The sequence below is a fragment of the Rhinopithecus roxellana genome, chromosome 5, assembly GCF_007565055.1.
Source record: "Rhinopithecus roxellana isolate Shanxi Qingling chromosome 5, ASM756505v1, whole genome shotgun sequence".
Classification (NCBI taxonomy): domain Eukaryota; kingdom Metazoa; phylum Chordata; class Mammalia; order Primates; family Cercopithecidae; genus Rhinopithecus; species Rhinopithecus roxellana.
The window spans coordinates 132,144,589-132,166,974 of NC_044553.1; the positions used below are offsets into that span (position 1 = coordinate 132,144,589).

At 42.4% G+C, this 22,386-nt stretch overlaps 1 protein-coding gene across 4 annotated transcripts in view; it reads left to right on the forward strand.

The window, feature by feature from the left end:
- The window catches only part of BBOF1 (basal body orientation factor 1), a 50,642-nt gene that overhangs the window by 23,001 nt on the left and 5,255 nt on the right, over positions 1 to 22,386 (forward strand). For 2 of the 4 annotated variants that reach the window (XM_030930886.1, XM_030930887.1), the window contains 7 exons: positions 3,612 to 3,692; positions 8,786 to 8,856; positions 10,614 to 10,758; positions 12,483 to 12,976; positions 18,214 to 18,315; positions 19,535 to 19,609; positions 19,774 to 20,085. In XM_030930886.1, coding sequence (XP_030786746.1) covers positions 3,612 to 3,692; positions 8,786 to 8,856; positions 10,614 to 10,758; positions 12,483 to 12,976; positions 18,214 to 18,315; positions 19,535 to 19,609; positions 19,774 to 19,954 — 1,149 coding nt within the window. In that variant the 3' untranslated portion in view covers positions 19,955 to 20,085. Of the gene's footprint in view, positions 1 to 3,611; positions 3,693 to 8,785; positions 8,857 to 10,613; positions 10,759 to 12,482; positions 12,977 to 18,213; positions 18,316 to 19,534; positions 19,610 to 19,773; positions 20,086 to 20,212; positions 20,259 to 22,386 lie in introns of those variants that run through there. The other 2 variants (XM_030930883.1, XM_030930885.1) reach the window with 2 other exon arrangements.

Sequence of the window (22,386 nt, forward strand, 5' to 3'; positions counted from 1 at the left end):
TTTATCTGGAATATATTCCTAGTAGGTCTTTGCCCATTAAAATATTATCTTTCTTTTTCTTTTTTTTTTTTTTGAGACGGAGTTTCACTCTGTTGCCTAGGCTGGAGTGCAGTGGTGCGATCTCAGCTCACTGCAACCTCTGCTTCCCAAGTTCAAGTGATTCTCCTGCCTCAGCCTTCCGAGTAGCTGGGACTACAGGCACGTGCCACTACATCTGGCTAACTTTTTGTATTTTTTAGTACAGGTTGGCCAGGATGGTCTCTATCTCCTGACCTCATTATCTGCCTGCCTCAGCCTCCCAAAGTGCTGGGATTACAGGCATGAGCCACCACACCTGGCCTCTTTTTTTTTTTTTTTTCTTGAGACAGAGTCTTGCTCGGTCACCCAGGTTGGAGTGCAGTGGTGCAGTCATGGCTCACCTCAGCCTCTACTTCCCTGGGCTCAAGTGATCCTCTTATTTCAGGCTCCTCAGCAGCTAGTACTACAGGCAGGTACCACCACACCTGGCTGATTTTTTTCTTTTTTTTTGGAGATGGGGTTTCACTCTTGCCGAGGCTGGTCTCAAACTCCTGGGCTCAAACAGTCTGCCTGCCTGGGCCTCCCAAAGTGCTAGGCTTATAGGCATGAGCCACCATGCCCAGCCACCTGTCTTTCAAAGTCTCAGCTCAAATTCATGTTCTCCATGAAGCCTTCCCCTAGAGTCCTGTTTCAAAGTAATGATTTTCGGCCAGGCGTGGTGGCTGATGCCTGTAATCCCAGCACTTTGGGATGCTGAGGCAGGTGGATCACCTGAGGTCTGGAGTTCGAGACTAGCCTGACCAACATGGAGAAACCCTGTCTCTACTAAAAATACAAAATTAGCTGGGCCTGGTGTGGCACATGCCTGTAATCCCAGCTACTCAGGAGGATGAGGCAGGAGAATCGCTTGAACCTGGGAGGCAGAGGTTGCAGTGAGCTGAGATCGCACCATTGCACTCCAGCCTGGGCAACAAGAGCAAAACTCCATTTCAAAAAAAAAAAAAGTAATAATTTTCATTTCTGTGTGTATCCATAGCATTTTCTATCTGTTTTATACCACTTAGCCCCATTTCGACTTTTTTATCTTGTCTTTTTATGTACCTAAAGATATTGTCTTGATATTACATTTATTTATCATTTATCTTATCTCCCCTAATAGATTGCACTCATTTAAGGCATGAATAGTGTTGTCCTTTGTATTCATTGAAATACAAGATACACAGTAATGTTGAATCAATCTTCGTTAAATGCTGAGTGGGTCTTTTGTTAAAAACATAAATGAAGGAATGTCAAGTTTTCTGGAAGGAATACAAGTTATGTTTTATATGAAAATACTGTAGATTGAATCAACATAATTAACTTTTCACAAACTCTTAAAATAGCCTATGTACAGGTATACATTCTGAATCAAAATGAATTAAGAACTAGTTGTGCATATTCAAGTATGCCATGATGTAATTTTTTTTAAGAACAGTGTTGCCACCTAGTGGAGAAATAGATTTCAGACCTTTCAAAGTGGGCCGTTGAGGAAGGCTTAAAATTCAAAAGATATTGGATTATGGGAAAAAATAAGGTGGTTCTGTGGAATCCCAAATGTAGCAGAATTGTGGCAGGTGTGAGGGCCCATGAATTTTAAATTAGGAGGTATACATTAGGGAAGAAAATTAATTATACTGTGTATATATAATTCATTATACAAATTACAAAGAGAACTATTAAATTGAGATTCTCATAAGGTATTCAAGATATGTTTTAATGAAAAAAATTATTTCTGGCTGGGCACAGTGGCTCATGCCTGTAATAACAGCACTTTCAGAGGCTAAGGTGGGAAGCACACTTGAGCCCAGGAGTTCAAGACCAGCCTAGGCCATGTGGCAAAACACCATCTCTACAAAAAAATCACTGCACTCCAGCCTGGGCAACAGAGCCAGATCCTGTCTCCAAAAAAAGAAAAAAAAAGAAAGAGATGAAAAATTAAAAAATGATTTCCATATACCTGATTAACAGAAGAAGCATATATTGCATATGTTGTTAGATTGCAGTTATTATTTTAAAAATAGTTTTAATCTTCTTTTGACAAAATGATAATACTCATTACAGCAAATTTAGTTTGGCTGATAAAATTAGAAAATAAAAATACTCCATCCCTTATAATTACACTATGTAACCATTGTATAGTTTCTTTTTTCCTCTGCTGTAGAAACATCTAAAAATAACTATGTGTTATTTTTATAAAAGTGAAGTCATGATATAAATTGTTAACCTGATTTTTCACTTTATATATTGTGAACAAGTTTTTCAATGCCATTAAACATTTTCTGCAAAATTTTTTCAGTAGATGCATGGAATTCCATTGGGTAGATATATCTTAATTTATTGATCGGTTGCTTGCTGTTGGACATTTGGACTTTTTCCTCATTTTCACTATTGTAAACTGTGGGGATCATCTAAGGAATGAAATCTTTTTCTATATCTTTAGTTTTGTTTTTGTTTTTTTGAGACAGAGTTTCACTTTTATTGCCCAGGTTGGAGTGCAATGGCACAATTGGCTCACTGCAACTTCTGCCTCCCGGGTTCAAGCAATTCTTCTGCCTCAGCCTCCCAAGTAGCTGGGATTACAGGCATGTGGCACCACACCTGGCTAATTGTTTTTTTGTATTTAGTAGAGACGGGGGTTTCACCATGTTGGTCAGACTGGTCTTGAACTCCTGACCTCGGGTGATCCTCTGCCTCGGCCTCCCAAAGTGCCGAGATTGCAGGTGTGAGCCACTGTACCTGGCCTATATCTTTAGTTTTTAGGATAACTTCTTAGTAGAATTTATGGTTTAATGAACATGAACTCTTAAAGGTTTGTGATCTGTGCTGCCTACTTATCCTTTGAAAGCTTTATTAATTTATAGATTTTTGAGGGAGTCTAATGGTAGATGAAAAATCCATCTCCACATACCATGAGATAGTAGATATTTTTATAAACTTGTATGTTGATACTAATTTTGAAAGTCTTGTTAATGTTGTCTCTCTCTCTCTCTTCCAAAACATCTTTTTTTTTTTGAGATTAATCTCGCTCTGTTGCCCAGGTTGGAGCAATCTGGGCTCACTGCAGTCTCTGCCTCCTGGGCCCAAATGATTCTCCCACCTCAGCCTCAGTTCTGGAGTAGCTGGAACTATAGGTGTGCACCACCACATTCAGCTAATTTTTGTATTTTTTGTAGACAGGGTTTAGCCATGTTGCCCAGGCTGGTCTCAAACTTCTTCAAGCAATCTGCCCACCTTAGCCTCCCAAAGTGCTGGGATTACAGGTGTGAGGCACTGTGCTCAGCCTCCTAATATTTTTGAACCATCATTGACTGCAGTTATCTGAAACTGCAAAAAGTGAAACTGCACATAAGGGGGACTACTGTACTAATGTTATCAATCTGTAGAAGATTGAGGGAAATTTGGTACTCAGAGGCAGGAACACAGATTTTTTTCTGTGTGTTCAGGATTAAGAGGTAATGTATAACAGAAAACGTTTCCTTATTGATAATTTCTGAGTATATGCCCAATGAACCCCATTTTCTATTGACCATTTTTGTTTGTTATTTTAATTTTAGCTGAAGGAGAATTTAAGAAACACAGAGCGGATACATCAGGAGACTCTTAGAAGACTGGAAAGCAGATTTTTTGAAGAAAAGGTACAGATTATTAGGGTTAATTTAAAATGTTTTGTTTACTAGAGCAACGTAAGTGTATTTACATGCATTCTGAAACATCAACCTTCCATTTGGTATCTTAATAGAAGATTAGAAGATTGTTACTAAATTATAGCACAATAAAATCAGGGAAAATAAAACCTTCTAGAAATCTCAATATGTAGTCCTTGTTTTCATTCCCATTCAGAAATTCTTGTCCTCTTCTGAAGGCTTTGGGACATGTCTCCCTCAGCTTGATACTCCCCTGGTAAGACTCCATTATATAGGGAATGTACTCCATTATATAGGGAAGATGGGAGTGGAGAAGTCACTCTCATATGTGTGCAAAGATGTTTCCTTAGTCAAGCTGAGCTAAAGATGCTAATAAAAGGCGGGGCACGGTGGTTCACACCTGTAATCCCAGCATTTTGGGAGGCCGAGGTGGGTGGATCATCTGAGGTCAGGAGTTTGAGACCAGTCTGACCCTATCTCTACAAAAATACAAAAATTAGCCAGGCGTGGTGGCACGTGCCTGTAGTCCCAGCTACTCAGGAGGCTGAGGCAGGAGAATCGCTTGAACTTAGGAGGCAGAGGTTGCAGTGAGGCGAGATTGCACCACTGCACTCCATCCTGGGTGGTAGAGCAAGACTCCTTCTCAAAAAAAAAAGTTTCTTAGCACAAGACAGCTTCCAACTTTTTCTGCGTTTCTGAAGTTAACTCTCCAAATTGTGGGAAGTACATTGGAACACTTCTACAGAATCCTTTCAGAGGATTCATGGTTGTTCTTTAATCTTTTCTTTAATTTTTTTATTCTTAGGAAAGAATTAAATAGATTCTTTCAGAAATTGGTAGGAATGTAGGCACCTGAGGGTGGGGCAAATGAGGTTTTGTTTGGTTACTTGTTTGTTTGTTTGTTTGTTTGTTTGAGACAGGGTCTTACTCTGTCACCCAGACTGGAGTGCAGTGGCGCAGTCACAGCTCACTGCAGCCTTGACCTCCACCTCCTGGATTCAAGCAATCCTCCTACCTCAGCCTCCTAAGTAGTTGGGGCTACAGGCATGTATCATCACACCTAGCTAATTTTTATTTTTTGTAGAAATGAGGTCTTGCTGGGCCTGGCGTGGTGGCTCATGCCTGTAATCCCAGCACTTTGGGAGGCCAGGGTGGGTGGATCATTTGAGGCCAGGAGTTTGAGACCAGCCTGGCCAACATGGTGAAACCTCATCTCTACTAAAAATACAAAAATTAGCCAGGCATGGTGGTGTGCACCTGTAATCCCAGCTACTCAGGAGGCTGAGGCAGGAGAATTGCTTGAACCCCAGAGGCAGTGGTTGCAGTGAACCAAGACTACTCCACTGCACTCCATCCTGGGTGATAAAGCGAGACTGTCTCAAATAACAACAACAACAACAACAACAACAACAACAACAACAACAAACTGAAATGGGGTCTCACTGTGTTGCTGGTCTTGAACTCCTGGGCTCCAGCAGTCCTTCCACCTTGACCTCCCAAAGTGTTGGGATTACAGGCATGAGCCACCATGCCCTGCTCCTATGGGGTTTAGATAAAAGGAATTGCTATAGAAAGTGGCTCTAGGTTTCCAGTTTGTGTATGGAATAACCAGAAAGAAATGGGGCAAGAGCAGCACCCTGGGGCTTTCCCTCTGAGACCCTCCCTGGCACTGTCAGGAACGGAAACCCTCGGGAATAGGCTGTTCTCAGGAGCCTATTCCACCCTAATCTTGATCTCTTTTCTATTTGGTGTAGAAAATAAAGGTTAGAAAGAGTTGATCAGTTTACAGAATACCCGAGTAACAGTGCTTATGTAAACATGATTTTTATATATGAGAGCAGATGGCTGCTGACCTTTCCTCATGGTTACAAGACAGTTACTGCAGTTTGAAGCTTTGTGTTCAAGACAAGAAGGGAGACTCCAGCTGTGTCTCTCCCTTTTATCTGGAAGCCATAACAACTTGCCCAGAAGCAGCTAGCACATTTCATCTTACATATCACTGACCAGACCATGTTATAAAGAATGCTGGGTGGCATACACTGTCGTCCCACCTACTGTGGAGACTGAGGCTCGAGGATTGCTTGAGCCCAGGAATTCGGGGCTGCAATTATCCATGATTGTGTCACTGTATTCCAGCCTGGATGACAGAGCAAGGCCCTGTTCTCTCTCTCTCTCTCTCTCTCTCTCTCTCTCTCTCTCTCTCTCTCTCTCTCTTTCTGTTTCTCTCTCTCTCATACATACACACACACACACTACTGGGAAAGTGAATATTTTGTTTTCCTCGCCACTAGTGGAAGCTGGGAAGGAAAAAGAAGGATGGGAATGAATGTTCACATCACAGTAGGGTCTGCCTTCCCATGTTAGGTGTAAACTTTGTGGATATTTCTCCTGTGCTGGTTTGAGCCCCGATGCTGCTGCTTCATGGCATTGGGCTTTCCAATAGGCCTGTTCATTTACTTCATACCTCAGCATGCACCAACCGGCCATATAAAGGATTTCCCAGCTCATTGGTGTTTGTTTGATTTTCCCATTTATTTCTTTCTGTTCTTTGAATCACAAAGCCCTGTCCTACACACACACACACACACACACACACACACACACACACACACACACACATTTTAAGACAGGGTCTCACTCTGTCACCCAGGCTGGAGTGCAGTGGCATGATCTCGACTCACTGCAACCTCTGCCTCCTGGGTTCAATTGATTCTCCTGCCTCAGCCTCCTGAGTAGCTAATTTTTGTATTTTTAGTAGAGATGGGGTTTCACCATGTTGGCCAGGCTGGTCTCGAACTCCTGACCTCAGGTGACCTGCCCGCTTCGGCCTCCCAAAGTGTAGGATTACAGGCATGAGCCACCACTCCTGGCCTCTACATCCATATTTTTATATTGCTAGTCCCTCTTTCTGGAATGCTGTTCCTCCAGCTCTGGATTATTCTTATTTAGAGCTCATATTATCATTTCTTTAGAGAGAGATTTCCTAAACTCTAATCTAAAATGAGGCTGGGCACAGTGGCTCACGCCTATAATCCTAGCACTTTGAGAGGCCAAGGCTGGTGGATCACTTGAGGACAGAAGTTTGTGACCAGCCTGGTCAACATAGTGAAACCCTGTCTCTACTAAAAACACAAAAATTAGCTGGGCATGGTGGTGCACGCCTGTAGTCCCAGGTACTCGGGAGGCTGAGACATGAGAATCACCTGAACTCGGGAGACAGATGTTGCAGTGAGCCAAGATCATGCCACTGCACTCCAGCCTGGGTGACAGAGTGAGATTCTGTCTCAAAAATAAGAATAAATAAATAATAAAATGACCTCCTCTAGTTACTATCTACCTTATTATCCCGTTTATTTTATTGATAGCATTTATCACAGTCTATAAATTATTTGTTTACTTGTTAGGGGACTGTATAGCATCAGATTGCCTGCATATAAATCCCTGCTCTGCCACTTACTAGCTTTGTGACTTTGGGCAAGTCACCAACCTCTTCTCTCTCTTTTTTTTTTTTTTTAGGACAGAGTCACCCAGGCTGGAGTGCAGTGGCACAATCATGGCTCACTGCAGCCTCCACCTCCCAGTCTCATACAATCCTCCTGTCTCAGTCTTCCGAGTAGCGGGACCACAGGTACACACTACCATGCCTAATTAAAAAAATTTTTTTTTGGCTGGGCATGGTGGCTCACGCCTGTAATCCCAGCACTTTGGGACGCTGAGGCAGGTGGATCACCTGAGGTCAGGAGTTTAAGACCAGCCTGGCCAACATGCTGAAACCCTGTCTCTACAAAAATACAAACATTAGCTGGGCATGGTGGTAGGTGCCTGTAATCCCAGGTACTCGGGAGGGTGAGGTGGAAGAATCGATCGAACCCGGGAGGCAGAGGTTGCAGTGAGCCGAGACCACGCCATTGTATTTCAGCCTGGGCAACAGAGGGAGACTCCCAGAGATGGGGAGTCCTAGAGCTGGGTTCTAACTCCTGAGCTCCAGTCATCCCACCTTGGCCTCCCAAAGTGCTAGGATTACAAACATGAGCCAGCACGCCCGGCCAACCTTTCTTTTTCTGTTTCCTCAGTCCCTGCTTTTGGGCATAATAGTAGTGTCTATATTACAGGGTTGCTGTGACAGATAAATGATACATGTAATGTTCTTAAAACTGTTCCTGGCACATAGTAAATGCTCAAAACATGATAATTATTGCTTATTGTTTAGATTTCACCCTAGAATATAAGCTTCATGAGATCAGGGACCTTGTCTGTTTTGTTCACCACAGAATTTCAGTATCTAAAACAATCTGGTAATTATTAGTGCGCATAGTATTCTTTTATTTTTTATTTATTTATTTATTTTATTGAGACGGAGTTTCACTCTTGTTGCCCAGGCTGGAGTGCAGTGGCGCGATCTCGGCTCACTGCAACCTCTGCCTTCCGGGGTCAAGTGATTCTCCTGCCTCAGCCTACCGAGTAGCTGGGATTACAGGCATGTGCCACCACACCCGGGTAATTTTGTATTTTTAGTGGAGATGAGGTTTCTCCATGTTGGTCAGGCTGGTCTTGAACTCCTGACCTCAGGTGATCCACCCGCCTCGGCCTCCCAAAGTGTTGGGATTACAGACGTGAGCCACCGTGCCCGGCCAATGCTGATAGTATTTTGTAGACTGACCAAGCACTTCTAATTTTTATTTTCTATACCAAGTAAAAAAGAAATCAAGATTAGGGTGGAGTAGAGGGAGAGGCTACTGAGAACAGCCTAGTCCTGAGGGCTTCCATTCCTGAATGAATACATGAATAACTCTCATTTCAGTGCATTTAGCAGAAATTCCTCCTGGCTCTGCTTTCCAATATGGAAGTGATTTTTCTCCCCTATTTATATGTCATATTGCTTGCTTAAGTGGGGAAATGGGGCGGTACCCTAAGGTTCCTGTGTTTATACTGTCCTCTTTTTTGGCTCCTCCACCAGTGCTTGGGAGTTCTTCTTTCAGGTCATGGGGATAGGAGTTTTTTATTTGACATTCTAAAATACTTTTTGATGAGTAAAATTTGTTGTTAGAGGCATAACTATTTAAGCAGCCCATTTTCTTTTTTAGCACCGACTAGAACAAGAGGCTGAAAAGAAGATAATAATGCTGGCAGAGAGAGCCCACCATGAGGCTGTTGTGTAAGAGACTGCTGCCTCCTTTCTGACTCTGATAGCCTCGCTTGTCTCTTTGCTGGTCTGTTTTCTTCTTACCTTCTTGTCTTCCCCCTTCTGTTCTGGCTTACTTGCTTCAAATTTTCTGGTCTACTGTCCCTCACTGTTTTTCTTTGTGTACTCCTACCCCTTTCTCCTCCACTCTTTCTGTGGCAGCAAGGTGTGGTGGGAAGAACCTGGGCTTTGAACTTATTTATTTATTTATTTATTTTATTTTTTTGAGATGGAGTCTCGCTCTGTCACCCAGACTGGAGTGCAGCGGCATGATCTCAGCTCACTGCAACCTCTGCCTCCCAAGTTCAGGCGATTCTCATGTCTCAGCCTCCTGAGTAGCTGGGATTACAGGCACCCGCCACCACACCCAGCTAATTGTTGTATTTTTAGTAGAGACAGGGTTTCACCATCTTGGCCAGGCTGGTCTTGAACTCCTGACCTCAAGTGATTCACCCACCTCGGCCTTCCAAAATGTTGGGATTACAGGCATGAGCCACTGTGCCCAGCCTGAACTTGACTTTGGTTCTCAACATGTATACTAACTAACCATAGGAAGATTTCTTACCTTTTTGTTTGTTTCTTTGTTTTTGAGACAGGGTCTGGCTCTGTCACCCAGGCTGGAGTACATTGGCGTGATTGTGGTTCACTGCATCCTCCACCTCCTGGGCTCAAGTGATCCTCCCACGTCAGCCTCCAGAGTAGCTGGGACTACAGGCATGTGCCACCACGCCCAGCTAATTTTTGTATTTTTTGTAGAGACTGGGTTTTACCATGTTGCCCGGGCTGGTCTTGAACTCCTGGGCTCGAGCAATCCACCCCCCTTGGCCTCCCCAAGTGTTGGGATTACAGATGTGAGCCACTGTGCCAAGCCACATTTCTTAACTTTCTTGAAGTTAAATTTCTTCATCTAAAAGTAGGGCTAATTTACTTCTCCCAGTCATCTGAGTTTATAAAAATAAATAGATAATAAAAGCAGGGCTAATAATAGCAATCTTGCAGGGTTGTCATGAGGTATATTAGTGGAAGTATATCTAACTCTCAAGTCTTAATGGTTTATTTCTTGTTCATGGAACAATCCTATGTGGGTCTGGCAGCTCTCCTCCAGAGATGATTCAGGAACCTCGCTGCTTCCTTCTTGCACCTCTGCCATGTTTGAGTTTTTCATGTCCAGTCATGTGGACAGGAAACAGCATGGGAGACTCATACCTGCTCTTAACTGCCTTGGACTAGAAGTAACCTGTCCTTTTTCACTTTATTGATTTATTTTTGAGACAGGGTTTTGTTCTGTCACTGGTGCAGTCATGGCTCACTGCTGTAGCCTTGACTTCTTGGGCTCAAGTGGTTCTCCTTCCTCAGCTACCTGAGTAGCTGCGACAGACTACAGGTGCAAACCACCATGTCTGGCTAATTTTTTAGATTTTCTTAGAGATTGGGTCTCACTGTGTTGCCTAGGCTGGTCTGAAATTCCTAGACTCAAGTGATCCTCCTGTCTCAACCTCCCAAAGTGCTGGGATTATAGATGTGAGCCACTGCATTCAGCCGTTTTCATTTTTTTATTGGGCGAGAACTTAAATTACAAGATTCCCACCTAACTATTGAGTACCCATCATATGCTAAATAAGTGGTGGTCACTATTGCTAATATTGGGGGGTGCAGGTGGTAAAGCAATCATTTTGCTATTTTGGCGATATCTAAAAGACCTGTGTTTTGAGATCTTATATCTATTTCAGGCAATTGAACGACGCTGGAAGAAATGTTTTTAAAGAGAATGTTTATCTCCAGAAAGCCCTGGCATATCACCTGAAGGAAGCTGACGCTCTACAAAAAAACTCCCAGAAGCTGCAAGAGAGTCATACTTTACTTTTACATCAAAAGGTTCCCTCTCATTTAGACTTGGTGTCCTTTTTTTCTTTATTTAAGGATTGGGTTGATAAATACCAAAAATCAAGTGTAATCATGATATATAAGGACAATGAGACCATTTTTCATCTGTCTGGATGATGTACTTTTTTTATCTGTAAAGGTTAAATACTCAATCTTATAATGCTTATAAGAAGCATTAGACTCAACTTTATAAAGAATATATCAGAAACATAAATAAGACCCTTATCCTCTACTACCTTAGAATATTCATTTTTCTTTGCCTAGAGTTGGTCCCTGAGTCACTTAGGAATACATTTAGCTGTGAGTAACAGTCCTGACATCAGTGGCATCACCACACAAGGGTTTATTCTTTCACCTAAAGGAGTCCTGGAGGTAAGCAATCCACAGCAGGAATGGTAGTGCCACAAAGTTAATAGACACTCAGCTTCCTTAACTCTGCTCTGCAACACTTGGCTTACATCCTCAAACTTACCTCACAGCCCAGTGGGGGCTGCTGGAGCTCTAACCATTCCTTTAAATAGCAGGAAGGAAGAAAAAAAGAAAAAAGTGTGCCTTTAAGAGGTCTTTCTGGAAGTCCTACACACATTTCTATTTACATATCATTGACTAGAAAATGGCTATGCTGAACTTCAAGGGAGACTGGGAATTTTCAGATGGACTTAACTGCCTTTCTGAATGAAGTTGGGGTTTTACTACTAAGGAGGAAAGAGAAAGGGAAAATAGATATTGGTATAAGCAACAAGGATATGCCACAGTTTCCAATATAGTTATTAATGTTTTGCTGTATAGTTTATATATGTGTGTGTGTGTATATATATATATAGAGAGAGACACACACACACAGAGAGAGAGAGAGAGAGAGAGAGAGAGAGAGAGAGAGAGAGAGAGACGGAGTCTCATTCTCACCCAGGCTAGAATGCAGTGGCATGATCTTGGCTCACTGCAACCTCTACCTCCTGGGTTCAAGTGATTCTCCTAACTCAGCCTCCTGAGTAGCTGGTACTACAGGCATGCACCACCATGGCGAGCTAATTTTTGTATTTTTTAGTAGAGACAGGGTTTTGCTATGTTGGCCAGGCTGATCTCGAACTCCTGACCTCAGGTGATCTAGCCACCTTGGCCTTCCAAAGCTCCAGGATTACAGGCATGAGCCACCATGCTCAGCCCTTCATTCTTTTTTTATGGCTGCAAGAAAGTTTCTTAATTAGCAAAATTCACAATTAGTAGATTGCCTTCCCAAGTCCCAACTAGGAAATGTTTGTTACTCTCTACATACAATACCAAAATATCACCTCAGCCTGGCATAAAACTCAAATCTCATGAAGTAATGGAAATTAGTGAGGAACTTCCTAAGTTCTGGAATGATTAAAAAAAAAAAAAATCCGCCAGGCACAGTGGCTCATGCCTGTTACCCCGGCCAAGGCAGGCGGATAGCCTGAGGTCAGGAATTCGAGACCAGCCTGGCAAACATGGTGAAACCCTGTCTCTACTAAAAATGCAAAAATTAGCTGGGTGTGGTGGTGGGCACCTGTAATCCCAGCTACTCAGGAGCCTGAGGTAGAAGAATTGCTTGAACCCAGGAGATGGAGGTTGCAGTGAGCTGAGATCGTGCCACTGCACTCCAGCCTGGGCGACAGAGCGAGACTCCATCTCCAAAAAAAAAAAAAAAAAAAAAAAAAAAAAAAAAAAAAAAACACCTCTCTTTCTATTTTTAGGAGATCAATGATCTGTTGATTAAGGAAAAGATTATGCAACTTGTCCAGCAGAGATCACAAATCCAAACCCTTCAGAAGAAGGTAGTAAACTTGGAGACTGCTCTGGGTTACATGACCAAAGAGTTTGAGAGTGAAGTTTTAAAACTGCAGCAACACGCAATGATAGAGAACCAAGCAGGTCAGGTAGAAATTGACAAGCTGCAGCACCTTCTTCAGATGAAAGACAGGGAAATGAATCGCGTGAAGAAGCTGGCCAAGAACATACTGGATGAGAGAACAGAAGTGGAAAGATTCTTTTTAGATGCTCTACACCAAGTGAAGCAACAGATCCTAATTAGCAGGAAGCATTATAAGCAGATAGCACAAGCTGCTTTCAATTTAAAAATGAGAGCAGCATGTGCAAGAAGAACAGAATATCCCAAAATCAGAACATTTGATGGCAGAGAGCACAGCACCAATAGTGTGAATCAGGATCTTCTGGAGGCCGAAAAATGGTACTAGCAATACTTTATTATCTTTTCTTGCTGCTATTTTTGTGTCCTTTACAGAAATGGAAGTCTGAAAAGTTTAGTTTTATAATATTCAAGTATTGAATAGATTTCTCAGTAGGTTACTTGAGGACAGGAACTGACTTACTCATCTTTGTAATCTCTAGGCTTAGCATAGCATGTGGGGCTTTGGATGTATTCATAGTACATTCCCCTCTGTCTCATGATAGAAGTCTTGTTAAGGAGACTATTTGTACCATAGGTTGTTTTTTATTTAAGATATATAAGGTCATTATGTATCTTTTCACTTGTTCCTTTGTTTCCTGTAAATTGGAAATTTGTTATAAAAGCCTGATTAGATTCAGGTGAAAAAAATTTTTTTTTTTTAAAAGACAGGGGCTCACTATGTTGCCCAGACTGGTCTTGAACTCCTGGCCTCAAGTGATCCTCCTGCCTCAGCCTCTCAAAGTGATGGAATTATAGGCGTGAGCCACTGCATCCAGCCAGGTTAAACATTTTTGATAAGCATACTTTCAGAAATATTTTGTACTATTTTCTTTACTATCCTGAGATGAAATTCATAGGTAATAATATCCAACCATATAATTAAAAAAATTAATATAACAATTATTTGTAGGCCAGGCATGGTGGCTCACACCTGTAATCCCAGCACTTTGGGAGGCCAAGTCGGATGGATCACTTGAGGCCAGGAGTTCAAGACCAGCCTGGCCAACATGGTGAAACCCTGTCCCATTAAAAATACAAAAATTAGGCTGGGCGTGGTGGCTCACACCTGTAATCCCAGCACTTTGGGAGGCCGAGGAGGGTGGATCACCTGAAGTCAGGAGTTTGAGACCAGCCTTGGCCAACATGGTGAAACCCTGTCTCTACTAAAAATACAAAAATTAGCTGGGTGTGGTAGCACATGCCTGTAATCCTAGCTCCTTGGGAGGCTGAGGCAGGAGAATCGCTTCAATCCAGGAGGTGGAAGTTGCAATGAGCCAAGGTCATGCCATTGCACTCCAGCCTGGGTGACAAGAGCAAAACACTGTCTTTTTTTTTTTTTTTTTTTTTTGAGACGGGGCTGGAGTGCAGTGGCCAGATCTCAGCTCACTGCAAGCTCCGCCTCAGCCTCCGGAGCAGCTGGGACTACAGGCACCCGCCATCTCGCCCGGCTAGTTTTTTGTATTTTTAGTAGAGACGGGGTTTCACCATGTTAGCCAGGATGGTCTCGATCTCCTGACCTCGTGATCCGCCCATCTCGGCCTCCCAAAGTGCTGGGATTACAGGCTTGAGCCACCGCGCCCGGCCAACACTGTCTTAAAAGAACAAAACAAAACAAAACAAAACAAAAACCAAAAATTAGCTGGGCGTGGTGGCGGGGGCCTATAGTCCCAGCTACTCAGTAGGCACAAGAATCGCTTGAACCCAGGAGGCAGAGGTTGCAGTGAGCCAAGATCGCATTACTGCACTCCAGCCTGGGCGACAGAGTGAGACCCTGTTTCAAAAAACGAACAAAAAACCAAAACAATTATTTGTAACAATTCTTTGTTATAGAGAACTGTCCCATGGATTGGAGGATGATCAGTAGTGTCCGCATCATTGTATTAACCAAAAGTCCCCCAAAATTTTGTAAAATTTTAGAGATCTGCCACTATGATAAAGGTAACAGAATGTTTGAGACAGCTGCAGACTATATATTACATAATGATTAACTTTGTTTCCTGTCAGCATTTTTGTTTCTTAGAGCAGTCTCCCCCCTATAAACCATGGATTAAATTATAGTCCATTTTGAGGTTGTTCTGAAATAAAATTATTTTATATTCCAATGCAATTAGATTCTTCAAAGGCCCTAACTCAAGAAACTTAAAAGGACTGCAGCCTGGAACTCCTGGGCTCAAGTGATCCTCCTGCCTCGGCCTCACAAAGTGCTGGGATTACAGACACGAGCCACCACGCCCAGCCTAACAGTTTCCGCATGTTTTTTGCTTTAAATTATTTTTAAAGGACTAATTTTATAGGTTGTTTTGAATTACATGGCTGTTGAGAAGGTTGGACATGCTCATTAGTCTCTGATAGATAAGATTCTTCTTCAAAATGCCCAAACTATAATTTACTTCTTGTCATATTCAGAAATCTGTAATACTACTACTGTTACCAAGAGATTTGCTGTAATTTCTTTTTTTTTTTCTCTTTTTTATTTCATACATCAAGTAAGTTGAGTCCCTACCATATATAAGGCAGTTTTCTTTATACCCTTTTGTTTATGGAATGCTAAGTGTTATACATTTTCAGAGGAAGTTAAATGATTGTCTACATTGTTACTGCAGTAACTGGACTCTTCCTATTCTGTGTTCTATGTGACATTTTTGCTACTGACCACCTTAACACTTTAGTCTTAATGTCCTATTGCCTCTATCAGCAGGGCAGAAATGGTGGTTAAAATATTACATCATCGGGCGCAGTGGCTCATGTCTGTAATCCCAGCACTTTGGGAGACCAAGGCAGGTGCATCACGAGGTCAGGAATTCAAGACCAGCCTGACCAAGATGCTGAAACCCCGTCTCTACTAAAAATACAAAAATTAGCCGGGCGTGGTGGCACACACCTGTAATCCCAGCTACTCAGAAGACTGAGGCAGGAGAATCGCTTGAACCCGGGAGGCAGAGGTTGCAGTGAGCCAAGATTGTGCCATTGTACTCCAGCCTGGGCGGCAAAGCAAGACTCTGTCTCAAAAAAAAAAAAAATTACATCATCTATTTAAATGGTAGATTGGAAAAGGACAGTTGAAGTATATGGTAATCGGCTGGGTGTAGTGGCTCATGCCTGTAATTCCAGCACTTTGGGAGGCTGAGGCAAGAGGATCATTTGAGTCCAGTAGTTAAAGACCAGCCTGGGCAAGACAGTGAGACCCCACCTCTACAAAAAAACAAAACAAAAAGTAGCCTGGCATGATGGTGTGCATCTGTAGTCCCATCTACTCGGGAGGCTGAGGTGGGAGGATTGCTTGAGCCCAGGAGTTCAAGGCTGCAGTGAGCCATGGCTGCAGTGAGCCATAATGATGCCACTGCACTCCAGCCTGGCAACAGAGTGAGACCTTGTCTCAAAAAAAAAAAAAATAATAATAATAATAATAAATAATTTTTTTTTTTTTTGAGACGGAGTCTTGCTCTGTCGCCCAGGTTGGAGTACAGTGGCCGGATCTTGGCTCACTGCAAGCTCTGCCTCCCGGGTTTCCGCCATTCTCCTGCCTCAGCCTCCTGAGTAGCTGGGACTACAGGTGCCTGCCACCTCGCCTTTTTTTTTGTATTTTTTAGTAGAGATGGGGTTTCACCGTGTTAGCCAGGATGGTCTCGACCTCCTGACCTCGTGATCCGCCCGTCTCGACCTCCCAAAGTGCTGGGATTACAGGTTTGAGCCACTGCACCCAGCCATAAATTTTTAAAAAAATGAAGTATATGGTAATCATAAGATGAAACCTAGACTTTTAAATTTAATTAATTAATTTATTTTTTTGAGACGGAGTCTCGCTCTGTTGCCAGGCTGGAGTGCAGTGGTGATCTTGGCTCACTGTAACCTCTGACTCAAAGGTTCAAGCAATTCTCCTGCCTCAGCCTCCTGAGTAGCTGGGATTACAGGTGTGTGCCACCATACCTGGCTAATTTTTGTATTTTTAGTAGAGACGGGGTTTCACCGTGTCAGCCAGGATGGTCTCGATCTCCTGACCTCGTGATCCGCCTGCCTTGGCCTCCCAAAGTGGTGGGGTTACCGGCGTGAGCCACCACGCCCAGCCACAAAAATATTTTTTACAATACCAGTACTCTACATGTTAGCTTTTATTATTATTATTATTATTATTATTATATTATTATTATTATTATTATTTTGAGACGGAATCTCACTGTGTCGCCAGGCTGCAGTGCAGTGACGTGATCTCGGCTCACTGCAACCTCTGCCTCTGGGGTTCAAGCAATTCTTCTGCCTCAGCCTCCCAAGTAGCTGGGACTACAGGCGCCCGTCACCACACCCAGCTAATTTTTGTATTTTTAGTAGAGACTAAACAACTTTTTTTTTTTATCTTGTTCCCTTTGTGTGTATTTCATTTCACCATGTTGGCCGGGATGGTCCGATCTCTTGATCTCATGATCTGCCCGCCTTAGCCTCCCAAAGTGCTGGAATTACAGGCGTGAGCCACTGTGCCAGGCCTCTTGTTAGCTTTTATAAACAGAAAGTAGACTATGAGTCCTCTGGGAAAGTTGTAGTGTAGATAGAGACCTGTCTGGAAAGCTTACCTGCAGCTTTGTTTGAAGGTAAGAAAATAGACTACGTAAGTTTTGCGTTATTTTTTAAATTTTGTTACACTGTTTTCACAGTAAAATATTTAATACAAAAAGAAATGTTAATGGAAAAACACGTCAGTAATTTCACCAAACAACTTTTTTTCTTTTTTTGAGACGGAGTCTCGCTCTGTCGCCCAGGCTGGAGCGCAGTGGCCGGATCTCAGCTCACTGCAAGCTCCGCTTCCCGGGTTTACGCCATTCTCCTGCCTCAGCCTTCCAAGTATCTGGGACTACAGGCATGTGCCACCACACCCAGCTAATTTTTTTGTATTTTTTAGTAGAGATGGAGTTTCACTGTGTTAGCCAGGATGGTCTTGATCTGCTGACCTCATGATCCGCCCACCTCGGCCTCCCAAAGTGCTGGGATTACAGGTGTGAGCCACCGCGCCCGGCCTAAAAAACTTCTTTTTTTTCTTGTTCCCTTTGTCTGTGTGTGTCTCTAGATAAATAATGTTATATTAGTTTTTTATTTTTTTTATTTTTTTTGAGTCAGAGTCTCACTCTGTTGCCAAGGCTGGAGTAGAGTGGCATGATCTCAACTCCCTGCAACCTCCGCCTCCCAGGTTCAAGTGATTCTCCTGCCTCAGCCTCCTGAATAGCTGGGACTACAGGCATGTGCTACCACGCCTGGCTAATTTTTGTATTTTTAGTAGAGATGGGTTTTCACCTCATTGTCCAGGCTGGTCTCGAACTCCTGACCTCAGATGATCCACCCGCCTCGGCCTCCCAAAGTGCTGGGATTACAGGTGTGAAACACCGCACCTGGCCTCTAGTTGTTTCATAATATTCAATTATGGTATGGAATTTATCTTACATTTACACATTATATATTTTTTAAAAAGAGGAGAAGCCTATTTGATGATATTTTTCCTTTTTGCATTTTTTTCCTCTGAAATTCTTCAGGACACATATTGAAGGAAATGTGGATATTGGAGATTTGACCTGGGAGCAGAAGGAAAAAGTCTTGCGATTGCTCTTTGCAAAAATGAATGGCTGTCCTTCTAGGTAACTCCCAATTTCTGCATTGAAATACCAAGTTGTTATCAAATCCAGAAACCACATAGGAATAATGAACTTATTTTTCTTACTTAGAACTAAAGGGATGAGAAAGGACCAGAAAATATAAAAAGGCCCTACTGCTTAACCACTGCAGCTCCCAGAGATAAAGAGTGGGAGATGAATGAGCATGAAAATGAAAGATGAATTGGAATTACAGGGGGAGGGGAAAGATTCATCTTAGATGTTTATAGTGCTTACTAAGAAGTTACAATATTGCTCAGCTGAATGAGTGGCAACTGAAGATAGACATAACAATATTAAGATTTTATTGGTTTGCAAAGATAAGTAATTTTTTTTTTTTTTTTTTGAGATGAGGTCTCATTCTGTCACCCAGGCCAGAGTGCAGTGGCACAATCACAGCTCACTGTAACCTCCACTTCCCAGGCACAAATGATCCTCCCACCTGAGTCTACTGAGTAGCTGAGACTACAGGCATGTGCCACATGTGGTCTGGCTAATTTTTTTTTTTTTTTTTTTTGAGAAGCAGTCTCATTCTGTCGCCCAGGCTGGAGTGCAGTGGTGCAGTCTCGGCTCACTGCAACCTCTGTCTCCTGGGTTCAAGTGATTCTCGTGCCTCAGCCTCCCGAGTAGCTGGGATTAACAGGCGCCACCACCATGCCCGGCTAATTTTTGTATTTTTTGTAGAGACGGGAGTTTCACCATGTTAGCCATGCCGGTCTTGAACTCCTGACCTGAGGTGACCCACCCGCCTCAGCCTCCTAAAATGCTGAGATTACAGGCACTCAGCCACTGTGCCCGGCCCTAATTTTTTATTTTTAGTAAAGACAGGGTTTCACCATGTTGGCCAGGCTGGTCTCAAACTTCTGACCTCAGGTGATCCACTCACATCGGCTTCCCAAAGTGCTGGGATTACAGGCATGAGCCACTGCACCTGGCCAGTTGTACATTTTAAAATAACTAAAAGAGTATAATTGGATTGTAACACAAAGGATAAATACTTGAAGGGATGGATACTTCATTCTCTATGATGTGATTTCACATTGAATGCCTGTATCAAAACATCTCACGTACCCCACAAATACATATACCTACTATCACCCACCAAAATAGAAAATAAAAAAAAATTAAAATATGAAAAGAAAATATGACGGCATGAGGAGACACTGCCTCATTCATTATCTTTGTTGACTTTCACCTACCACAGGAAATACAACCAGAGTTCTAGGCCTCCAGTTCCAGACTATGTTGTTTCTGACAGTGGGGAAACAAAGGAATTTGGGTAAGAGCTCTCTTGCTAAAGTAATAAACATGAGCCCAACACGATGGTTCTTGTGGGCATCTTGAATGTGCTAATTGAAAGTTAATATGACAAGTCTGTTATTCTAAACCAGGTTTTCTGTGTGTACAGTTGTTGATGGCTCTGTTATTTTGTCATTATTGCAGGGATGAAAGTAAGCTTCAAGCCAGAATCTTCATCACCCAGCAAATTCCAATATCAGACTCTTCTGGTAAAGTGGTGCTACCCACTATTCCAAAAGGACCTCAAGAGTCTGACACAGTAAGGAGTCTCTCTTATCAAACAATACATATTGTTGTCACCCTTCCCCATGTTGCTTCTTGCTAAATCAGTTATTTTCTCTACTAGTTAAGAGACTTCAGGAATCAGTGGAATGAATAATAAATAGCATTAGTAGATTACATAAAATTTTAAAGCAATATCCATAAAAATGCATATTATACTAACGCAAATGCAAATGTGTGCCTCTTTTTGCGTGGAAACCTATAGGTTGCCTTTTGAAGTAAGCAGCCTAGCCACAATGTGTACTATCTTTTATGTAAGAGTAAACATAGTGACCTTGTGACTCTTGGCTTTCCATCACAGGTGGGAAGTCAGAGTCATTACAACCTAGAGGACAAAGGCTTATAAGGTAATATGAAATGATTTTTTTTAAGCCAAGTTTTTCTCTTTAAGAGTTTTTTATTTATAATTTGTTATTCATAATCAATTAGTACAATGTAGAATCTGAGAAATTTCAAACGAAGCCACATTAGAGTAAAAAAAAAGAGAAAATACTGACTTTTTAGCTGCGATCACATGAATATAACTGATGAGTATTTTTCATCTAAGAAATAAGAAACTCTGAGCAGCACAATTCTGATTAGTGTGTGTTTTAGAAGTGACTTCCCTTAAATATAAGGAAAATGTTAGGAGTCTCTGTGACTACATTTAATTCCACTTGGAATATAGACAATAATGACCTTTTATTTAACCCAGCCTATAGTTGTTGGATTGGATTAAATATCACTACCAGGGCCAGGCGTAGTGGCTCACACCTATAATCTAAGCACTTTGGGAGGCCGAGGCGGGCGGATCATGAGGCCAGGAGATTGAGAACCCAGGAGGCGGAGGTTGCAGTGAGCTGAAATCATCCCACTCCACTCCACCCTGGGCAACAGAGCGAGACTCCATCTCAAAACAAAACAAAACAAAACAACAACAACAACAACAAAATCACTACCAGTTGCCAGCTGTGATAAGAGCTAAAACAAGGGGCACTGTAGTCTCAAATTATAAATTTCTATTGCCTCATCTTTAGGAAAGCACCAAAAAAAAAAAAAAAAAAAAAAAAAAAAAAAAAAAAAAAAAAAAAAGGCCCAGCAGGGTCATAAGTGTATTTTACAAAAGTTCCAGTCACCTTAAGTGATTGAAGGTTTTGACATTCTATCCAGCCAGGTGGTTAGTAATAAGCCTCAGATCCACAGGGTACACAACATTTTCAAGGTCTTTTTTTTTTTTTTAATCATCCTTAATTCATGAATAACCCCCATAGTGTAGGTTAGTTAGCACTATCAAAGTGACTAGTAAGGACGCAGGAAAATAAAGAGAGGATTCAATTGGGATGGTACTGCAAAAAGAATCCATTCTGTTCAGCACATGAATTTCTGTTCTGATCTTAAGTTTAGATATATCAAAGAAACAAAAAGCATAAAGGCGGCTGGGGGTGGTGGGACACACCTGTAATCACAGCACTTTGGGAGGCCAAGGCAGGCAGATCACCTGAGGTCGGGAGTTCAAGACCAGCCTGACCAATATGGAGAAACCCCGTCTCTACTAAAAATACAAAAACATTAGCCAGGTGTGGTGGCGTATGCCTGAAATCCCAGCTACTTGGGAGGCTGAGGCAGGAGAATTGCTTGAACCCGGGAGGCGGAGGTTGCAGTGAGCCGAGATCACACCACTGTACTCCAGCCTGGGCAATAAGAGCGAAATGCCATCTCCAAAAAAAAAGCATAAAGGCAGTTGAACTAATGGCAGAAGACTGTCAAAGCATTTTTTTTTTTAACCACTTTATGTCATGAAAAGCTTTGAAATTTCTTAGGCCCAGTCAATTGCTCTACATGAAGAATTCTTTATTAAAAAAATCACTAATTAGAAATACAGACAAGAGGCCGGGCGCGGTGGCTCAAGCCTGTAATCCCAGCGCTTTGGGAGGCCGAGACGGGCGGATCACGAGGTCAGAAGATCGAGACCATCCTGGCTAACATGGTGAAACCCCGTCTCTACTAAAAAAAAATACAAAAAACTAGCCGGGTGAGGTGGCGGGCGCCTGTAGTCCCAGCTACTCGGGAGGCTGAGGCAGGAGAATGGCGTAAACCCGGGAGGCGGAGCTTGCAGTGAGCTGAGATCCGGCCACTGCACTCCAGCCCGGGCGACAGAGCGAGACTCCGTCTCAAAAAAAAAAAAAAAAAAAAAAAAAGAAATACAGACAAGAGAAAAGAATATATAAAATTTGGCAAGTAATAGCAGGTTAGATTTGCTTAAGGCAGGTGTCTTACCCATTTTCATGGTTGGAATACTCCTTGATTTCTGGACCTAAAATAACTTTTGAAATAATTTTCTAAAGAAAATTATTTGCATCTGGCCAGGCGCGGTGGCTCATGCCTGTAATCCCAGCACTTTGGGAGGCCGAGGCAGGTGGATCACCTGAGGTCAGGAGTTCGAGACCAGCCTGACCAACATGGAGAAACCTCGTCTCTACTAAAAATACAAAATTA